Consider the following 23,107-nt stretch of genomic DNA (forward strand, 5'->3'; position numbering starts at 1 on the left):
CATTACTGAAAAAATAGTAAATTAGTAAACTTATTTAAGTTGAATTAATTATATTTCTCATTCACGCATTCACTAGCTTATTTTATTTTGGCATTTAGAGTAAATCTATCCATTAAATATTTATGTGATAAAAGAAAAACCGAAACATCAGAACTATAGCTTTAACTATAACTATTCATATGTTTAGCATTTTGATTCCTGTCAGCACTGCCACGTGGAATGGTAATATATCCGTGTGTAAATGGGTTAATTACTTTGGCATGCGCATAAATTACACAGAGGCAGCCATTTTGGCGCAGAGAATATCGAGCGCTGGAAAGTAATGCCTTTTTTTCCTTTTCTTTTTTTTTTAAAGCAAAAGTACCGAAGCAGGCGCGAAGTAACGGCTGCGGGTTGTAAAATAAACAGTATAGATTTATTACGAGAGTATGAGAGAAACGTGCGCGCCGGCAAATGAATGCGTTTCTAAGTTCCTCGTTTTAACGAGCGTATTAAGTACGTAACGGGGCCTTCTAGTCGCAAGTCGCTATCGGCGTATCGCGATGGGCACACTCGATAGTTACGGGACCAGCCGAAGAGCGCGCAAACGCGAGAAACCTAATCTCCAATTCCGTACTCGCGGACCGGAAAAAATCAACTAATAAGGATGTTTTTCTTGTTTTCGCCGTAATGAAGAGAAGTTTGAAAAACTCGGGCTGTACATCAGCATTAAAAGGCGTCATACGAGATAAATAACTCGTGTATCTAAAGAAACTACCGATTAACATCTCGAAAAGGTTCAAAAAAGCTGAAATAAAAAAACCGTTGCGAGCCGATCGCAAGACGAGGTGCGATAAAAAACGCATAAAAATATATAAAAAGTATCCATTTTAAGCATTTTGATGGGTTTCTTATCGCAGTACTATCTGTGGTTGCCTCGTATTCGCCTTCTTGTTTCAGTTTTTTAAACTTTAAGTCATTGGGCCTTTTTCTGATCTTTAAGTGCCTTGAAAAACTTCTCTGCGGAGTTGTTAATGTTCTTACATAAACGTATTTTTGCTTGACAATTAACAATAACGAAGTATAAGCTTGAACATGTTTTTCTTTTCCAGAGTTGTCTCGATAATATATTATCTTCACGCTATTACTGCTCAATCATTACGTCTCAATAGAAAAGTATAGAAATCGATATTTTATTCTGCAAAAAATACGCTACTATCTCTTTGATGATTAAAACATTTACTTTATCCGAAAAATGCAGACGCTGGTGTTAACTGAGATCCAACAAACTCCAGACTGATTAATTAGGATCCGCAGCGGACTACATGTCTCTCTTCTGTCTCAACGTCGTTCGCGTTCGCTTTTAAAAGAAAGCGCACTTCGCTTCGCGAGGCGATAACTCACGCATCGTCGCGCTCGGGCATGGCTACCACACCGCCATCATCATCATCATCATCCTCGAATAGACAAGAAGAACCGGGGGAAAGCGCCAGGGTCCCGGAGTAAACGCACCATCCTGTCCCGAGCGCTCGCAATTAAGGGTTAATTAAATTGAGCGGCTTCCTAGATTTCTGTAATCATCGCGGACAGTATCTACGGGGTAATCTTCAGCGCATCCTGTCTGCCTCGAGGGCCCCACGGAAGGAAGGGGCCCCCGAGGTAAGGTCATGCACCCCGCTGACCTCGGACCATCGTCTCTCCCTCTCTCTAGTCCTCCCCTCCCCCCTCGCGCACTGCCTCCCGTCGCTCCGCCACCTTCTCCTCGTTGCTTCTCTCTTCTCGCTTCTTCAAGCCCTTCCTCCCCTCTCGCCCGCCTTCTTCGACCTCTCGCTTCTTCTGCCTCCCGTTGCTGCCGTTGCTGTTGCCGTTGCTGCCGCTGCCGCTCCCGTCGCCGCTGCCGGCAACCCCCCCTTGCCCTCGTCGATGTTTCTCTCTCTCTCTCTCTCTCTCTTCCTCCCCCTCCGCAATCCTCCGCCCTTCGTGCACTCTTCTTTCTCTCCTTCCTTTTCTTCCGCCTTTTCTTCTTCGTCGTCGTCGTCCTCTTCTTCTTCTTCTTCTTCTGCTTCCTCCGCGCACTATCCCCTGCTCTTTTTCTTCCTCTCTTTCCGTCCCGTGCGCCTTTCGTGCGAACGTATACAGCGGAGGCCAGGTGAGTGTATACGGAGTTACGTGCCCCGTGCTCGCGAGCGACTCGAATTATTATCAAAGAGCGGGGCATCATCGCGGATAATGGGCGGATGTCGCTGTGACAGGGCAGAAAACGCGACGTATTCGCCGCGCTTCTCGTGTCTACGTTCCTGTGGGAAAAACTGCGCCGCGGGCAGGCGAGCGGCCGGCCTCTCGTGCGAATAATCGTACGCGAGCTTCTCTTTCGCGAAATGCAACCGTCCCTCGTAATATTCGAGAATGCGCGGCGCGTCTGGGAAGTCGTGCTCTTTCTGTGAATCGCGAACGAAAGACTGAGAGGAAGAACAATCGTTTGGATCTTGAGATCTCGATGGTTCTTCAAATGCCGGCGAGAAAATTTAGGAATCTTGAAAAATTAAATTTGTAGAAAGACTGTAGAAGCTTATACTTGGCTGCGGAGATCATTTTAGCAGAATTATACAAGCAATGTGGAGTCATTTTTGTAGGAACGTTCTGACCGCGGGCCTGAGAAACAATAATTCAATTTAACTCGCTCGCATAATCGCCCTTTATCTCCTCATTTTCCTTTCAACACTCAAAATCGTCGATCGCCGTCTGCATTTTTCATCGATAACCGTAAAAGTCGACGCGTGCGGCCAATACGCGTAAAAACGTGTGATTTACCGCGTTTACGATCGTGGCGCGAGCACGCTTCGGGGCAGACGGACGGCCGTACCGTCCACGATGGACGGCCACGTCTCAGACGGAAGTGGGTATACACCTAAGCAGACCGAGGAGAGCCGATGACCAGAGAGCGCGCCTCCTCTCCTCCTCGTGCGCGCGGCGGAACAAGGTTAGATGTTATCGCGCGCGCGGCGCGAGTAGCCAAGTTCAAGAGTGAAGGAACGTGGAATCACGGGCGGGGATAAGGCGTGGGAACCTTTCCGGCCTTTCCACGGACTGTAATTAAAAGTTCCTGCACCACGGCGACGGGCCGCGCTGAAAGCCAATGTGGTATATGCTTCGAGATATGATGTCCTTCGTAGAATATTGTCGAAAGAATCTCTTTATATTATGTATGTTCGGAACTGCGGATGGTTCGAAAAGATAGTCTCGCGAAGATCTAATCTAATAAGAGCAAATGTAGTCTTGCGTGTAAGCTCGTAGCGAGCGTAATTTCTTCCTTACGCGGAAATAATTTTGTAAATTATGATGTGATTATAATGCATTTTATATCGCAATTAACAATTCTCATCGCACCACATTTCGAGGTACGATGTATTTAATTACGGCGCGAACGAACGAAATAATTCTAAATATTTGTATTCTTAAAGAGAGATTAATATAAACATAATCAATCTAGTTATATATACAATGCCATCAATTCAGCAGCTCGATCGAGATAACACGTGATACTAAGAGTCACGGGAGCTCGATTTATGGGCCGTGTGACGGAGAGTTTAACGAGTGATCACAGCAAGTCGTATAGCGCGAATGTTATCACCGGATCGACACTTCGCCGGCGATATTTCTCCAGATATCGCGATCAAACAAGTAGTTTCTCAATTAACAGTCGTGAAAAGCATCGTTCTTTAAATAAATTGCAAATTAAAATTAAATTTAATGCAAACATTTCTCTAACAACGAAACAATTCGAGATAAATTACAAAACGTGTAGTTCTTCTCGAAGAACAACGCGACGAACACACGGAAATCCTAACGCTTGTCGCGTGTATTTGCTATTCTATTTTAAACTTTCGTGTTCAAGATTCGCTTCGTATATTGAAGAAATATCGCCTGGTCACAACTTTCCTCCTTTTTATTGCAAAAGGCGCACAAACACGGCAGAATAAACAAACAAGTCTCGGAAAAAATGTTACAAGCGCTTAATTTAATATGTTTAATCTTTTAATACAATGACATATTAAAGGATACTCGATCTTAGTTTTAATAAAAACTCTGAAAATTTGAGACTTGATCCTTCATTAGAAAAATTTATATTAAATATATATTTTAAATGCAATATCCATTTAATTAGGTAAAATTTCCATAAAATTTTCCTAAAAATCGGAACTTGTAATTTTCTCTCCGAGAACTTTGAACATCATTTCAGCGGCCTTGATGTGATCATCAGCAGATCAGATCTATCGCTAATAAATATATAAAAAGGGTTCAGTACAGTGCATACCTTCCCGGCGCATGCCCATCTTCAGGCACTTTTTCAAGCGGCAAAACTGGCACTGGTTCCTATGGTGTTGGTCGATTGGACAATTTCTGTTCCCTCGACACGAGTACGTTAGATTCCGCCTGACACTCCTCTTGAAGAAACTCTTGCATCCTGAAAAATAAGAGCGTTTGTTAAATTTAATCTTAAATCGAGTTTAAATTCAATTTCGTTTGCACATATTTAAAAAATTCCAAAACTATCACATAAAATTAATAAATTTAAAGTTTTTCCATACTTCCTATCAACATTAACTTTCTGTAAGTAATAAAAAGAACTTTATTTTTTAATTTAGCTTTACAATTTCGCAGATTTATAAAATAATTTCTTCTTCTAAACAAACAATTCGTATATTCTGAAAGCGTCTTTTTAACATTTCCTAATTATGACTTGGCGCTTAATTTATCGAGATTTTTCTGAAATGACTCCACTGTAAAATTCTACTTTCTGCAGTCAATTTAAATCTTAATACTTCAATAGAACTTTCTCCATTAATATCATGTGCCAGTCGCCGAGCCCAATCTTCTAACATAAAAACATCAACTGCGCTTCGCCGACAACAAAATATTACTTTTCTACCAGCGTTTGCATCAATTCACGCGCTGCGAAATTCGCGCGTAATCACGAGGGACGGCGTGATTGACAAGCGATAAAGCATAAGCGATTAGCTACCACGTGCTGAAATCAAGATCCATCCGAATGCAGATGGTATGCAGATTCTTATTGATAGAACATGTACGAGGAGCCATAAACGTGACGGGACTAATGCCTATGGAATGGCACGTTAAGTTTCCCTTGTTACTGGATACATTTCGATACACGTACATGTACAATAAAGACGTGTGGAACGACACAAGATTGCGTAGTGCCGACCGGCGGAGCGAAGGCGGAGGAAGGAGGGAGAAAGAGACTCGGACCGATGATACGTGATTACGCAAATTCTGTAACATGCACGTTGCAACGAGACCGATGCACCTTGAGGTCAACGTAGGGATCTAAGTTACGGTGGAGGCACGATCTGACACAATGGCGGTCGCACACACGCGCACGCTCGACACAAGCAGCAGCAGGCAGACATACGCGGGGCTGCCTTCTTATGGGAATGAGAAGCGAGCCGAGTCGAAAGTGCCGACGGACTTGATCACGAAAATCCTATTAGTAGCTGTCCCGCCGAGATCGAATATTCCGCGCGCTCTCTTTCTCTCCTTTGTCGGCAAAACGCGAGTTTTCGTCATATTGTTCTAGATATCCATAAAGTTGATGTGACCGACGATTTCGATAATTTCGCGAAATGCGCGACAACACATATCGCATCGCGGTACAATTCGTTATTTAAAAAAAAAACAAATCTTAATGAAACTATTTTTTAGACACTTTAAAATGTCTCTTCGTAGACAAATAATTTCTATATGAAAAATAATATTTATTTACATTTATATACATTAGTGAAAGTGTTTTTGTTACAAAAAGATATGAGATTCTGTCAATCATTTAAAATATATAAATTTGAATAATCTATTTTGAATAATTATCATTAAGCTTATTTTTGAGCTTCAATCAAAGTTTTAAATAAAATCAATTTTTTTAATAAAAAATTACTAAAATAGATCACTTTAGATTTGTTAAGGGCCATTTATTTTTTACCTTCCATCGCTTTTACATTTGTGGAAAACTGCGGATAGCAAATGTACCGCAATAGTAGCCGTATCGAATATCTGACAGGTCGACTGCCCTTTGATTGGCGCGCGAATGGTCGTGCTCGCGGCTTCTTAATGAGCGGTTAGCTTAATTGCGGGTGGTAATGAACGGCGGGGACGAAAGGGGTCCGATAAAGGGCCGGTGCCACGAGGCGACGACGCGGTGCGACACAATTCAATTTAATAAACAGCAAGGCGAGTAATAACTCCGCGTCGTAAAAGCACGTAGGACATGTAAGCCAGACCAGCACCGGTCGGCGTGCGCACGGTACTGAGATTAAAAGGTGATCGGACCATGCGTTGATTTTAATTAAAACGGACTCGATCGGACAACACGCATGTACACTTGTGCGAGCGACGATAAAATCAAATCAAAATGTCTGTAGAAAATGTTTAAAGAAACAAACTTTATATTAAATGAATTTAATAAAAATTTATGAGCAATAGGTTATAAATAATAGATATTTAAAAATAACAAAAAATTTTGAGTTTAATCGTCTTAAATAAAGAAGAATATTATATTTCAAAACCTTTCAAAGAATGCATTTTAAGAAACTAATTCTGCAAAAATAAAATAGAAAAATATGAATAAAATTAATATCTATTTTTTTAAAATAATTAAAACACAATTGGCAAAATAAAATATTATAATCGATTAATGAATTTATCAAATTATAAATATCTCAGTTCAGAAAACTTATTGTCATAAAGTTTTGACACTTGTTCGAAAATTCCTATCATGCAGCTTAAATGATTACATTGTTCCTAAGACGCATAATTATGACGCTACGAAGTTATCGGATATACGCTTCACAATTTCTTTATCGCACATTCATTCGAAATTATTTCAGCGAGTGGTAATAAAACGCGCAGGGGGAGGAATTACGACGGTGCAAAAATCGCACGTACTTCATAAGGATTACGTGTATACTTCGCGAGAGGATCGGACTTGGGTGTAGCAAAGTCGACTATCACGATCGATGGCACGACGTGTACGTATAGATAAGTAGTTACCGCAGCTAAGTCGGCAATTTATATCGTAACAGGACGCCCGCTGCGCACGAACTTTCGAATCGAGATAAAGAGGTGGCTTTGCTCGCGCGGCCTGAGATCTGTAAGTCATTCGCGAGCTCAGTTATACCTGACGCTCTCGTTCACTCGCGCCCAAGGATCCTGCGGAGGCATCCTTCTCGCCGTCGAGATAGAGGACGCGATATCCGTAACACGAGCGATCGCGTAAGAAAAAGCGTGAACCGTGATCCAGAAAGGAACTATTGAATGCGCCTGTCGGTGCGATCAAGTTATCACCCTTCATCAAATTACAAATAAATCAAAATTGAGAAATTTTAGTAAAGTATCAAAAATTTCAACAGTTTTATTATCTATTTGATTATTGCAATGTACTATTTAATTATGAGTCAATTGTTAAACATTAAATTTTATTCGAAAAAATATTGATATAATTATATATATATATAATATACATAATTATGATTGTAATAAAGATTAAAAATTATTGTTGCATCACTAATGATCGCGACTTTAACTCTCGCTCTTTCTTTCTTCCTCATTTGCTTCTACAACGCCAAATGTGGAAATAAGCTCGAAGGGAGAGATCAAAGGCGATCCAGGCTCACACTAAATTCACAAGTCCTTTCCGTCTTCAAAGCGTAAACTCCTTGGCTGTCGTCGTTGTTCGCTGCCGTTATTCCTATCGTTCCCGAAGTCGATGTCGCCGACAAAAACGACAACCGAGAAGAGGCAAGGGGCAGAAAAAGACGGAAAGAGAGCCGGGTCGCCATAACTACAAATTGCATCGTTACACGCAAATTACGCGATTACTCTGTGCGAGCCAACCACCGGACGACCACGCAGCACATGTGAGCTCTGTGGTAGCGCGAGAGAAACGCGCGAAAGAGCAAGGAACACCGAACAAAGAGATGAAGAGAAAGAGAAAGAGGATAAGCTCTTGTGCGCGCAGCACACAACTACCGTTTATACTTTCAGATTGCAGCTTGCGCGCTCGCGGCGAGCTCAAATTGCTTGCGTCATTGAATTTTCATTGCTAGTCCTCCGCGACCGGCGTAGCGCGTTCCGAGTACCAACGCTCGGCGAGACAAATCCTCGCGATCTTGATGGCGAGAGTAAGCAAAGGATCGAGACAGAATCGAGCTGTCGAGACACTCGGCCGATTTTCTTAATTAAGGTCTCGTTTGTGACGAAAGAGTGAGCACGGCGTTCGCGGTTCTATATTAACGTTACAGAGACAGTATTACGCTGTTACTTTCCTCGCAAAAAAGACACCGCCTGGAGGGTCTTCGAAGGCTCGATTGGCTTATTGCCGCGCCTAATGAGAAGTTGATTTAATTTTAATAGGTTGCGTTGTTCGCAGTTGCCACGGTAATTACGTCACAAAAACGACGCGACGTCGTCCTTGTTGACGCGTGAACCTACAACGATTGATCGATTCCGTACTTCGTTGTAATGTGTACAAGTGATATTATCTTCGATGTGCGTGAAAAACCTCAGAGAAAGTCAGTGAAATTAGAAAAAAGAGCATAAAGATCATACCGAGATATGTAAAGAAATTTGCAAAAGCTAAAATAAGAATTATTTATGTCTATTTACAAATCTATATTATATTTTTATATATTTATGTATTCATATTAATCGAAACACTACTAAATTGTTGTATTTATAAAAAAAGCAAAATAATATTATATTCTTTCATATAATTTATTATAATCTATTATTTATTTTTTCTTTATTTCCTTTTTAGTTTCCTTTTTGTAATTATATTTTCGGATTAAACTAATTTTTCAAATTTTATTTACGTAGAAAATTGGATAAGTATCGCTTGTCAAGAACTTGATCACTCAAGATTAAAATAGTGCAGCAAAAGAAAGAGATAAATATGCTTAGACAGCTCGCGATGCTGTAGTCTCAATAAGAAAGAAGCAAGCCATATGAGAAGATCGCGAGAAAATAACTACGCTCGCGAAGAAGCGAGTAAAAAGGATCCAGGAATGCGCGAGAGTCGGAAAAGGGAATCTGAGAATGGAATGTAGTGAAACACGTAGGGAGAGTGATGAGGGAATATTAACTCTTCAAGTTCCTTTTTGATCTCTCTCTTTAAAGCAACGATATTTATGTCGGATTATTGTGAAGTATATCTGTGTCGTATAAGATAAAAATTTATCCCAAAATTCATTGTTTACAGCAATAAAATTTATTTTGAATAAGAAATTATATTTTCAATTAAATGATAAAAGTTACCGCGCACATTTTTCTTACAACAAAAGTTTCCACTTCTTATTTGTGCACTTCGTAATCGCGCTTAGTAATCGCGAGAACGTAGCGCGAGTCAGCGTTTCGGAAAATCATCATTGATGGTCTTTTAAACAATTTAATTAAGGATCCGCTGTTCGCGCGCGGTGAGTCAAACGAAATTTCGCGATTTTCCCCGGAAAATTGCAAAGCACGATAACATGAAGTCATCGGCAATAAGACACGGAGTCAAACCATGATATGCGATTATGTCGAAGAAAATTGACTGAACATGAGTCATGATCGCGCTGTCGCGATGCTGTGACATTGCAAAGTACTTTGGCATTCGCAGACTTTGAACATTATGATTGTGACGAGTTATACTTTGTTGATGGACAGAGCAAGAATACAGAATCTGTTTCAAACTGTTACTTAAATCACAATGCAGCATAATATAAATATTTTGCCGCACTTATAATATTAAAAAAAATAGAATCTTTTTTATTAACATTAAGCCCAAATTTTCAATAAATGTAAATATAACAATTATTAAAAAATATATGACGTAATGTAACATATTTTTAAATATTCAGTATTATAGAGAGAGATTAGAACTAAAACTTGTAAACCAACAATTGTAAAAGTCTCAATAAAAAATGCATTAATGTTTACATTATAAAAACAAAGTACATATTTAGACGTAATTATTTTCATAATCATGTGCTCTGTTTTACTTCACTACACCAGCTTCTATCACATTACATAACCATACATATAGACGCGTTGCCACAAAAAAATGCGGAAATGATTCGTTAGTATTTTGCCGGGCATCACGACAAAATAATAACGAGTCATTTCGCGTTTTCTTTGTAATTGCTGTTCGGTTAGATGTATCTAATTGAAAACCAGGGACTTTTTAAGTGGCACATACTATATAACTCCAAAAAAAAAAAAAAAAAAAAAATGCTTCGATCAAGCTTCGCAAAAAAGTGGAGATAATGATCGAAACATTAACGTCATCGTTAATTGATGAATAAAGACTCCGCATTCTATTTCGTTTCGGTTCTTTTTTACGAAATCAGGCGCTAATCTTGCTGATATCGCCGATGAAAGTGCAGCAGGATCGATTGAGAACGATTCTCGTTGGCAATGCTCGTGACGTGAGTCACGACGTTCAGAACGAGCGACTTTGTGGCGAATAATGACAGTAATTATAATAATAAGACCGACAAGATATGCAAGCGGTGGTATTAAGGCCAAGGGATAACGATTGCGGACCACGCTCTTCTACATTATAACTGCTGCATCACGAGCTTCCCTTCATTACGATCTTGTTCTTTTTTTCGCATGCTACGTTCTTAATTATTTGTCCTTGGGAGGTAGAAGGTGATAGAGCGAATTAACGAATGTTTCCGGTTCGCTGTGTGCTCACGAGAACTCTAAGAAAATGTTACTACGCGCAAATGCACAACAACGGTTTTTAAATATATATTTTATTATATATTATGTATATATTTTTATACTATATTTTATTATTTATTATGTATTTATTTCTAAAGTCTGATTAACTAGTAAATCATTAAAAATGGTGGAAATATAGCTTTGTATAATATATAAAAGAATAGGATTATGCTTTTCCAAATGCGAGCATAAGATATTCATTGTATCATTTTTAATTATTTTGTAATTATAATAATAGATTAAAACATTTAATGACATTTATTTTATTTAATTTTAAAATCGAGAATTCATATCCTTTCTTCCATTATTAGTTTCTAATTACAACAACAACAATTAATTTTCTGCTTATCAGAAAGAAGACGATGAATTATTCAAGAATCTTTTTTAATTAATCATTCCTTAAAGAGATACATCTCATCATTAAAAATTCTTCAAACTTTTTGCAACATTTCGATTTTGAATAGCGAGAGCGTGTGATTGATAAGAGGAAGTTACTGCGTAAAAAAGAGAGTAGGCGCGCGATTCGGTCAGTAACGTTTCGACTCGGTCGCGTAAAATTAACGACATTGTTATAATTAATTAGCCCGGCCGGACCGGCGGCGGAGCGGCGGCTAGATAGTGGCGATGTGCGAGCGCGCGGGGTTCGTTAGCAGGATAATTGGTCACAGAGGATGCGTCCAGGTAAGTCGCGCCTTGGTAATTCTATGCCCGGCGCGTACACACGTACACACGCGGTGCCGTCCTGGCGATGTAAGACCTTGCCGCCAGTGCATGCTCTCTTAGGAACAACCAGAACCTTACCCGACGTTCTCGGACAAGCGCGTCGTTCTCGGACAAGAGAAAACATAACTCGTCGCTACCATGTACGCGTGCGAAACTGCCATATCATTTTATAAAAACTCATTCATTATTTCAGAGTTCCGGCTTTGTTTACTATAATTTTATAATCAGTTACATGTTAAAGTCAATAGATTTCTCGAAATTGTTTGTGCTGCTAATGATTGCTAATGATTACAATTTAAGATACCGCCGATGAAAAGAACGAAAGAAATATTTAACACTCACCGTTTACGATCGGATATGTATCGCAGCATCGAGAAAATAGGAATCAACCTAACCTAACCTCGACGGCCGACGACCGGAGCGTACACCCTTGATCCTCAACTTCAAGTCCATATTCAAGTTCCTTCACATTTCACACACACGCACGCCACTGACGCGACGATGATTACGAGAATGCAAGCACGGTTTCGACGTTTCGTCCTTCGCACGATCATTTTCGCGATCCTTCACTCCCGAACGTAAATTTTCGCGTATGCCGAGAGATTGAGTAAACATCGATATTCCGCTATGATTATCCGCGCATTATTTGAGGCTTCCACGGAAATTCTTATCGCGACCACTTTCACGATGTAAACATTCTCGCGTACTGTGTATGTTTGTTACCGTAAATTAGTCGAAATATGCAAAATGTATTGATGACATCGAAAGTTGACTCGCGCGATTAAAGTAGCAATACGACAACCGACGCCGCGGAGTCTCAAACGATGACCGACGGAAACGACCGAACGCGCTCGAAGAAGCTTGAATATTTCAAATGAATTTGCGCGAAAAACAAATTCTGATACAACGTAAAAGGCTAAAATTGATTGTAAAAAATTATTTCGCGAATAGTTTATCGAGTTTCAACGAATAAAAGTTTGCGTTTGAGAATGAAGATCACATAAACAAGCGTGCATTGTTAAATCAACCGCGTGTTTATGTTTACGTTGTTAAATCAGCCGCGTAAAATAAAAAGAAATTTAAATATAAACTCAAATCGATCATCGGCTGCCAAAATAAAATAGTATTAAATTCCGATTTTCTTGAAGAATTGAATGCTGTAGTATATATTCAATTGCAGTTACAAAATAATAAATGTTAAATATTAAGTTCCGTACAGAAGTTTGGCACTGTCGGTTTATTTTTATTTAATAGGAAAAATTTTTATACGTTCAGTGACTTTGCGACTATCGTTAAATGTTATTACAAAGTTCGAAAATAGCATATTAGTGGGTTTATGTGAAGCTGCTGTATTATTTCATGCAAACTCATACCATTGAGTTTTCTAAATTTATTTTTAACCAGTTTCACACACACAGATACTGTTTTACCTATTTTTCTCTAAAAATGCATTCTTTAAAAATAAATATAATATATAAATACGAATAGTATACAATTACTTTCATAAGTTTCATCAAATTTGATTTTATAAAACTGTATTGAATAATTTTACATTTTAGGATAACTGAAGAAATTTCTATTTTAGCGTTTAAGAAATAAATTCTTTAGTTTGTTAGATAAGACGCAGATCGCGGAAGTTTTACTTTTGTCGAGAAAAGCTACCTATTTCTGTTCGCGCAAATTCCAGATCAACTGCCGCTTTTACTAATGCCCTCGATCCACGAGATCGTAACAATTGAAAATACATGTCGAGGTACTCTTCTTGAGAGAGATGAAACGTTGTTCGGCGATATCGAATGGCGCGCGTAGTTACCGATTAGAAAGTCTGACTCTCATGATACGCTGGCGGTATAAGGTGATGTTTAGCGGGCGTTTTAGCGAGATCAAACGGCACGTCGCGCCATAAATCGCTGTGATTCAGGCTCGCTTTGTGTTCCAGAATGTTACTTCGATCATGGACCGAGTATCATCGGCTCCATTTCACTGTAACGCCCCATAGTCCCCATGATCGTGTCGTGCAATATGTTATTATTTGCACCTGCATCGAAAATATCTATTTTCCTTTTTCAAAGAATTCAATTCTATTCTATTTCCATTGTTTCAATCCTATCATTATTTTAAATGTGAGGATTTAAAAAAAATCTCTATACAAAAAGCTCTCTTAAATGACGTAAGCTGTTTTTTTTTATTTTTTTTTTGAAAAATTGTATTTCTTGAGAAATAGTATCTGATATTTTTCATATCTCTCATAATGACATGATGGAAATTATCGTGATCGAAATGCCAGAGGCCTATCGCGAAGACAGTCACTACTAATTTCAGCAAAACACACGGACGACTCGCCGCAGAACCGCGACGCACGCGCCCCAGGTAGAAACGAGATTAATAAAGATTAGCAAAGTCGAAATAATATAGCATGATCTCGTTAGAACGATTAGCCCGCGGTGCCTGCGAAACGTCTCTGGCTTCTTCCTTCCGCGCGTCGTTTCGAGACATAAGTCGTCCGTAAGTCCGTAAGTAAGCGTAAGAGTCGCTTAAGGCGTAAGGGAGCGAGAGACCCTGAAGAAGTACGGAAGCCCCTCGCGGTTGTATCTCAGACCGCGCTACCGGAATCAAATTTCCATTTCGAAGAGAACAACGAAACTTCTCGACGTATATACAAATGGCGAATTCAAGAGTGGAAAGAAGAGACGATTAAGATACTAAAGTATCTTAGTATAAATGCATATAAAAACGCAGTGTAATATTTTATACAATATTTTTTATCGTACGTCTTAAGCCTTAAAAATGAAATAAACCTATTATTTCAATTGTTCATTACTGACGGCTCAATAAAATATAACACTGCACTTTGTGAATAGAAAACCTGATAATTTGACTTGTTAAAAATTTTGATACTTTTCATATATTTTCCAATAAATTATAGGAATTTTATTATACTGTTTGTTGTTCGTTTTTATTATTTCTTTTAATTATGTGTGTTTGTTTTCAACAAGTGATACATCTTTTATATAAAAATCCTGATATCTTTATTTATTTATGTTAAAAATATATTTTTCATATTTTTTCTATTAAGTTACAAGATCCTACGATAATTTGAAAGATATTATTTTACTAAAATAATGAAAATAATGGAAATGTAAAAATTAATGTTTTCAGCATCGGACATAAATAAAGCCACGAGAAAGCAACTTGCATTCACAGTAAAATTCATAAAAAATAATTTTGTGAAATAAAATTTGACAAAAATTGCAAGCGCAAAGATTATCATTTTGTGAAATTGCCACATAATACACCAAGAAGAAACAAATTTAATTATAGACTTTAGATTGCACTCGTTTCTCTGGCTATTCGTGACATTGCGCATCGAGGCAGTATTCGCGGCAGATTTCCGTGAGACAATTACCCTTAATCGTTCCTGGAAACGCGTTCTCGCCCGCTTTATTTCGTTACACTCGCCATTGTCCGCGTAATTATGCCGAAACAGTTCGGCTCTGTAATTCGCGAGCGCGCGAGGGTGGACGAGGATGGGTCAGCCGGGTGAGTAAGTAAAAGCCGAAACGTATAATACATTTTCTGCCGTACTCTCGGAGGTGTAACGTGACTCGTGTACGGTGGACGTTACTCTACGACAAATAGTATCCTGTCTTAAACACCAGTTTACCCACGCCGCGCGTAATTACTATAATCGAAGGCATATGGACATTCTTAAGTAACGTTCGCGTCGGCCACGTACGTCCACGTGGAATTCGCTCGTCGCGCAACGACATATTGTCTGAAACGCAAATAGTCTCACGAATGCATTTCTAAAACTTTATTACACCGATTGTGATATTAATAGTAAATTTTATATCAATTGCGCATTTTCGTGTTTAATCTGAAATAAAACACAAATCCGACGGATAGCAAATTTGAGTAAATTCAAAATTGTAAATTAATACTAAAAACGGATCCCTTATCTTCACTTTTTAATCAAGTCATGCAATTAATATACTTAATGTAAATATATCGCACGTATTGTATTTATATTAAATATTGTATAGAATTGTAATCCTCGCAAGAGTAAATAAAACAACGTTATATTCAGTTAGATGAATATTCCATTCAATTAATATTCGAGAAACGTATTTGTTAAGGAACTATATATCAGATATCGATTGTTCGTACACGCCTTAACCGCGATTCTCACCGCGTCACGATTTCATTCACGACATTCCTCCGTTGTGTTCTCTTCGAGAACAAATGATAATAAATATAATCGGCTGTATCCTCTGGGAACGACACCAAAGACTCTCATCATTCTTGCGGGGTGCAAGGGCGAACGTTCAAGGCCGCGAGAATGAACAATACTCGATCGCATGCGCCGAAAACGTGAAAATCCGGGGACACATATAAGTTAATATTCCTGAAAATAAGGGAATGGTTCCTGGCAGGATAATGACAGAGTAGAGCGCGGACAGCGTGTGAAGCAATGTCCCGCGTCGTCGCTGTATGCCAAGCGACCGTACGAATTTATTTCGAATGCATTTACTTGTTTAATTATAACTCGTTCATGTATAAACATTCTTTCTTGTTGAAATAGAATTTCTTTCAGGTCTGCGTCAAGTTGTCGTCGGTCGAAGGGAATAGCAATCGCCGTTCACCATGATTAGGCCGCAAAGTATCCGCTCCTTAATCTGCGGTCATCCTAATTTCAAGGTCGGCGATCGATAGAATTCGAGGGTTACGCCCGCGGCCGCAGAAACGCAGGGTCGGATCCCGAACGACTATTGCGCAATAACCAAAGACAGGGAATCTTGTACCAGTCGTGCTACTTGGAATGGGAGGTTCCCGGGCTTCTGTAATCGGCAGATTAATGTTCATCTCTATCTCTCTCTCACTCTCTCTCTCTTACTCCCGCTCGGAACGCCTAATCTCAAGCGATAGCCGAGGATCCGTCCGAAGGGGGCATCGCGGCGTATCGTTTCGGGATCTTCGATGAACGGACGGTTTGATTTACATCGGGCAGGTATATCCTTCGGTCCCTGATTCGCGATCGAGTTAGCCCGGCACTCACGAGGACGTTTCTCCGGTTAGGGGGCCGCTATAAGCGACCTTCGAAAATCGGGCGCACGCGTTCGGACAAGTCGAACTGGTCGCGGAGCGTTAACGCCTCCGGTCGTCCCAGGGCGTTGTTTCGCCGGTCGAGATAATACGTCGGCGGGACATTTAACGCCGACTGATGAACGTGCCGGCGAAGGGGTTCGCATTATCCACGGTCAGTTGACTGACGACCAGTTTTTCCAACCGCGAGGCCGACGCCCGAGCTTTTTCCCAGGATCCCGCCAGCGTGTCCGTCCACGTGACCCCTAAAAAGCCTCTTTCGAACAACACGTTTGCGATTTGCTGAAGAGAGGACCGAGCGCAAGATTGAAGCGAGAGCGAGCGCCGATAATCATCAATCGGACAAGGAGCGAGAGCAGAAAGGGAGAGATGCCGAAGGAAGATCTCCGACGCCAAAGGGACGTGAAAGGGTATCCGGTTTTGGAATCGGGCCGTTGCGTCCCGGACCGGACCGGGCCGGGCCGGACGCTCCTCGCGGCATCGTTAATCAAAATATTTACGCGCAGGGACATACGAGCGCCCGGAGAGTCGCTCCGACACTCCGTCTTATCGATTATCCGAATGTCACGTCCTATACATATTTTCGGTATTCAAGGGGGTTTTACACGGATACCCGTTAGTCCCGCGCGGAGAGGGGAGGCCAGAAGAATGGAGCCCGGTCTTGTCAGGCGACGATCTCGATGCCGGGCGTCACGATCTTTAGTAATTTATACCCGCATGACGTGTAAAGGTGCGCGCGTTTTTCGTGGATCCCGCCGCGACTCGCCGCTGCGGCGGGCCCTCAGCGTCATTTTCGATTCCCCGACGAGCGTACCGTGACGCTCGCGCCGGCGTGGCTCCTCTCCGGACGCGCGTCGGCGCGCGGCCTTGCTCGGGGCCTCGTAAAAGTCGTAATTTATCGCCGGTACGGCATAATGACCCGGCCACCGCTTTAATTATAGCTCATTCCCCGTCATCCACGAAAGCGGCCGTACGCCCGATCGCCACAAATATTTCGCGGGCCCCAGGTATCCCAAAGTTGCCGATGGACCGATATCTCGTTGTTTTGCAATCGCGATCTTTCAGAATGATAAATTATAATTAAAGTAAGTTATACATACAAGTAATAAATTTCAATAAATTTTAATATCTAATTATATAATTAATCTTTCAAGTCGTTTAATAATTTAATAAAGTTAATTCGTTTAACACATTGATCTTTCATTTGACTTTTAGCCCACAACATTATTCAATTGCGATGGCAAATAATAATAATAAAAGTAATTATTCTTGTAACTCGACTCATAATGTGACATCTGCACGATCGATGATTTTTAATTCTCACATAATTACAAATTAATGCAATCGTACGTAAAAGCTAATATTAAGTCTGTTGGTTTAACATTTAGCTTTCACTACTTCGAGTTATTATCATTTCAAATAGCTCCTATGTAAATCTAGAAGTAGCACAAAACAAATTAAAACTTTATCAATACATCAAAAATAAATAGGAAAGGAAAATAACATTTGTATTTAGCAGCAAAATTCAATCATTCTGTCCGTCATTTTTCGATGCGCGCATTTTATTTATCATACACGCATTTATATGCAGCACCGTACCGCTTCATCGCATTCGATAGTTCTTCAATCGGCTTCTTGCTCTCGACGTCGTGTTTGTTATTATTCGCCGCGGAATCTCACGATTAATACCCTATTCCGGAACACATAATCGGCGTAACGCGTGCCGATCGACGTGTCAATCGACACACTTGCGTAATCAGCATAAGACCGCGGAAAATGCATTAACGAGAGAGTTTCTCGCGAGAAGTCGCGCCAATTGTCGCCGCTCGATCGTCCGATCGCTCACGATCGCGTCTTCATCGGCACGTAGCAGAAACGAAGCAGGAGACGAATGACATTGTCATCGGCGACACGCCTTATTGGAAAGAAATCGGTGGTACGCGCCGCCGATGCACCGTACGCGCGCGTTCCGCATTGGACGTTCATTGGCGTAATCGGCCTGATTGTCGGCGATCGCTTTATTACGGCGGGTTGATTTTGATGTCAAGCAATGTCAAACGACTGCGAGTTATCGTCAATTTGCTCGGCCGATCAGGACGAGTCGATGCAGGTTACATCAGCGAGTCGAATCCGACGACGAGCAAGAAAAATATCTCGAATTTCGCTTCTCGCAACGCTTGTCGCGAATTTTTGCTCGCGCAAATAACTTCCGGTTATATCTGTAAAAGACTATAATTGCTTGCACATGACACACGCATATAATTTTTCAATGAGATTCTTGCGCCGTGCAAGAAAACAATTAATTACTTTTGATTCTGATACGCGCACAATTTATTTCGCGCAGCTATTTTTGCAACGTCAATTAATTCCGAGATTCTTTTTCATTCTGATGCTGTCATCCTTGTAATGCAACCCCATTTCACGGTAAAGGGAAAAACGAATAGCCGTGCGCGCGTTACCGCCTACACGGGACGAGAGAGAGAGAGAAAGAGAGAGAAAGAGAGAGAGAGAGAGAACGAGAGAATTCGCGGTGTTCCGGGCAATTAAGATTACCGCGAACAGAAATTATCGCCGGATTAACCGTGTTATTACGGCGCAGCTAATGCCACGGATAGGCGCGAGAGCACCGCGCCGCATCGCTTCGCTCCGACAATGGTAAATATCGTTATCGCGGTTATAATTGGTACACCGGGGAGAGAGAGTGACTCGCCGCTGTAACTCGAGCGCTCAATTAAGGGTCCGACTCTTAACCCGTCTCGGCTCGTTCCTCCCATGTCGACTCTGCATCGACCGTATCGCGCGTAATTTGTCGCGATATCACTACACTGTTTTCTTCAAATAGGTACTCGTTATCACTACACCATCGTTCGCACTCTTTAAACTGAGGATTAATTGGTTAAGTGAAAATTAAGGGAGATATTTTTATGTCTGTAACTTTCTCGCTTCAATTTTTTTGCCTTATTTTATTTTGACTTAATTAGTTCCCAATTAGAGAACGCGTCCTCAAAGTTTTTCTTCAATCCGTATTTCGTGCACTTTTGTAATAAATGTTGTTGATTTATGATATATCTAGTGTAAAAGATAACACAATTTATAATAATATGTTTGAAAAAATTGAAGGAAGAAATATTTCTTAATTCGGCGATTAAATAAAAAGGCAAACGCCGTGAAGAACGAGGTAATCCTTTGAAAGGATGTGTTGGAGTTCACGAGAAGATCGGCGGATGCATAAAGACGATCGTCTCGCTTAAGGAATTCCGACGGGTCAGGCGCATTGCAGGACGAGTAATTAGAGAAGCTCGAGTTCATTAGGATATCTAGTCGTATCTTAGCGACAGTTTCCGCTACGCGACCGACCGACCGACCCCGACGGAAGTGGCGCTGGGAACAATTCAATCTGGATGCGAAAATTAAGCAAATACATTTTTTTTCAATACAAAAATCTTGGTAAGTTGCTTAAAAAGTTAAAACTTCATGAATACTTCATTTTATGAAGAAATAAATAATGATCCGGCATTTTTGTGGCCGCGTGTACGAGTGAACAACCGGTTAAGCAACATCGTTAAATGACCAACTCTTTTGCAAAACAAATATTTTATATTTGTAAATATAGTTTTTGTCAGATATTCGCACTTTAATTATCGGACGCAGATAATGTACAGTTATGATAAATTAAGCGTTGTCAAATTAATATGTATCTTTGATTGCTTCATACACGAAAAACGTGTGAAGACTGTTAGATTGTTTCTTTTCTTAAAAATGCGACCAATTTATTATGAGCGTCCGCAGATTAATAGCCGGCTGTAACTAACTCGTTCATCGAATAAAGTCGGCCGGCTCTTCCGACAGTCCTAACCGTCAATTATCTCGCACATCGAGAACGGGCCCTTCGGGAAACGTAACGCGGCAGGTTGGTTGCAGCCCCACGGATGCATTTCCGCGTGCTTCGAGCGAATGAGCGAGCATGATGGTGGTCGGCCGACATCTGGCCGACGTGACCGGGGCAATTCGTGAAATTCGTCGTTACACGGTGCACAGATTACACGCGGTTCAGCCGCGCGCGAGCCGCCGGAAACGGTTTACACATTGTACACGGAAGCAATTATCGCAAGCGCATGCTGTGGCAACGCCGAGCGACGCGCCGACGCGCTTTAATTGCCTGACAGCCTCGCTAATCTCTGCAGCGTTTTGAGTTTTTTTTAATGCCAAATAGATTCCTAAATTGTGGATCATACTGTCCGTAGTGCGAAAAGCTATGTAATAATTAGTTTGTTTACAGAAGAAGACGTATTTTATAAAATGTTGCTTCTATAAATCTACTCAATATTATATAAAATATATCAATAAAATGGTAAAAATTGTAATTTAAAGATAAAAAAATATATATCTTGTCTTCGTAAGAAAGTTTAAAGCCAATTGAAGAGAAAAGAATAGTATCATATTTCAAGCACGAGAAAAAGCATAATTACATTCGTTGAAAAGATTAAAAATATCAATCGTAATAAAATAAAACTTGAATAAAATATATTAGTCCTAAAATCTCAACATAGTTCTGTAATGAGCAATGTAAAATTTACGAAAATTGTTACGATTGACCTGAAATTCCGTATATTATTATTCTCCGCTTGCTCACAAATAACGAAACGACAATGATTGTACTCGTTCCCATATTATTTCGCTGAAATGCTAGGTATTTCGCGGACATCTCCAATCTCAGCACCGGTCCCGCCACAAATAACTACTTTTTCTATCCATTCGAATCGATCGGGACTCGTCATCGAACGTATCCATCTATCTGTCTATCCTGTCATCGCACGCTCGGTCGGCGTTCCGCGCTTCAGAATATCCCGTGATTTCCATGCGTGTTACGTGCCAGATCCCACGCACGGCCTCGTCTCCGTCGAGGGCAATACACCGGGGTTTGAACCTTAACGAGATCTCAATAGCTTGATCCTCGCGCTGTCGGTTACCGCAAATAGACCCCGATCCTGCGGTAACGTCTAGCGAGCGATGGATGAATGCTAAACGCAGAAATGCGGAACCGCATCGCGGCGAGAGGGATAATGTGCGGTAAATGGAAGAATGTTATGGACTCGCATGGGATAGCGGTCGCGCTGCTATACTTGTCGGTCCGGCGGCGACGGACGGCGCGATATCCCTCGGGAGTGCACGAAAGCAGAACGCACTGTTTTAACGCCGGATAAAAATAATTTCGACGAAGGATAATGTATTCTTCGCCTTAATAGAAAGCAGATATCATCTAATTATCATCCCGAGCGATAAGAATGGCTATTACAAAATTCATTTGCGTTAAAATGATTAACCTGAAGCGTATCAACGCAGATAACCACGTGAATCTTAGATTGCTTCTATATTAAAACACGCGTATGTGTAAACATGTGTGCGTGATCTCTGACAAGTTTCGAACTGCAGAAAAAAGTTTTATGACAGATATCATAATTCGTTTTTTTCCTCGCAGACACACGTTAATTAACATTTTAGATATTCACAATCGACAATCGTTATAAAAATTTATTGCGGCAAAAGTGCCGATGAGTTGCATTAAATATTAATGTCATCTGTGCAAAGTGTCAAATAATTTCGATCTTTTTATGCGATTAATAAATACATAGTTATAATAATTTTGCGATTAACATTTTCACGCATCATGTTGCGGCGTCGACGCATCTAGCGAGATGAGAACGCACGGAAAGAGGGAAAAAAAGAAGAAACCGCAGATAGCCGCGTGTCATTAATCAAGACTCTCGAAGTGCAGTAAATCACCCGCGAGATATAAATTACCGCGGGCAATCTGGTATCAATAAGGCGTAATTCGGGATAATAGGGCGTGCGAGAGAGGGCCGGGAGAGAGACGCGGGAGGATATATAACTCCTGATTTCCGAGGGTGCTGTAGATTTCGATTAACCCGAGTCCGTCCGTCTGTCCAAGCCGAGTCGCGACATTTCTCTTCGTTACCCCTCTTCTCGTCTCGAGACTTCGATCCTTAGCCTGCGTATAAATGATTTAACGGACGGACGTGCCAGCTGTTCTCCGTCGCAAACACGAGAGTGAATGTTGCTGCGTAAAAAAACGCCGAAATCAAAAAGCTTCTTCACAAATTTCGCCGCTGTTAAGTATCTCAACGAACACGTATAAAATATTCATCTCTCAATTAAAAATAATATATCTTAATAAAAAAAAACTCTATCAAAGAAGACATAAAAGTTTTTTAATCTCATCGAAATTTTTTACAGAAGCTAAAGTGCCGTTAATTGTTTCCTTTTAAGTTACTTTTTTAGTTGGAAAAAAAAATTTACGCGATACATCTTTACTTACGAATAATCTGTTTTCATAACGAGAGAAAATGAATTCTCATTTGAACAACATGTATGTTACATTACTAAATGCTCGATTACAAACTACCGGAGTTAATTTAATACCCGGTTCAATTTTTCACTCGCGAGATTTGCACACGCGGTTTGATGATAACTCGGAAGGTATAAAACTTATCTCGACATCCGTATT

The 23,107-nt window shown here is 40.5% G+C and overlaps 1 protein-coding gene across 3 annotated transcripts in view; it reads right to left on the bottom strand.

The window, feature by feature from the left end:
• svp (COUP transcription factor 2) overlaps nucleotides 1-23,107 on the bottom strand; it is a 112,204-nt gene that overhangs the window by 85,101 nt on the left and 3,996 nt on the right. The window contains exons 1-2 of one of the 3 annotated variants that reach the window (XM_067357612.1): nucleotides 11,821-12,301; nucleotides 4,286-4,444 (exon numbers count right to left, since the gene is read on the bottom strand). In XM_067357612.1, coding sequence (XP_067213713.1) covers nucleotides 4,286-4,313 — 28 coding nt within the window. In that variant the 5' untranslated portion in view covers nucleotides 4,314-4,444; nucleotides 11,821-12,301. Of the gene's footprint in view, nucleotides 1-4,285; nucleotides 4,445-11,820; nucleotides 12,302-23,107 lie in introns of those variants that run through there. The other 2 variants (XM_012364591.2, XM_012364592.2) reach the window with 2 other exon arrangements.

This window comes from Linepithema humile, chromosome 6 (assembly GCF_040581485.1).
Source record: "Linepithema humile isolate Giens D197 chromosome 6, Lhum_UNIL_v1.0, whole genome shotgun sequence".
NCBI classification, from domain to species: Eukaryota; Metazoa; Arthropoda; class Insecta; order Hymenoptera; family Formicidae; genus Linepithema; species Linepithema humile.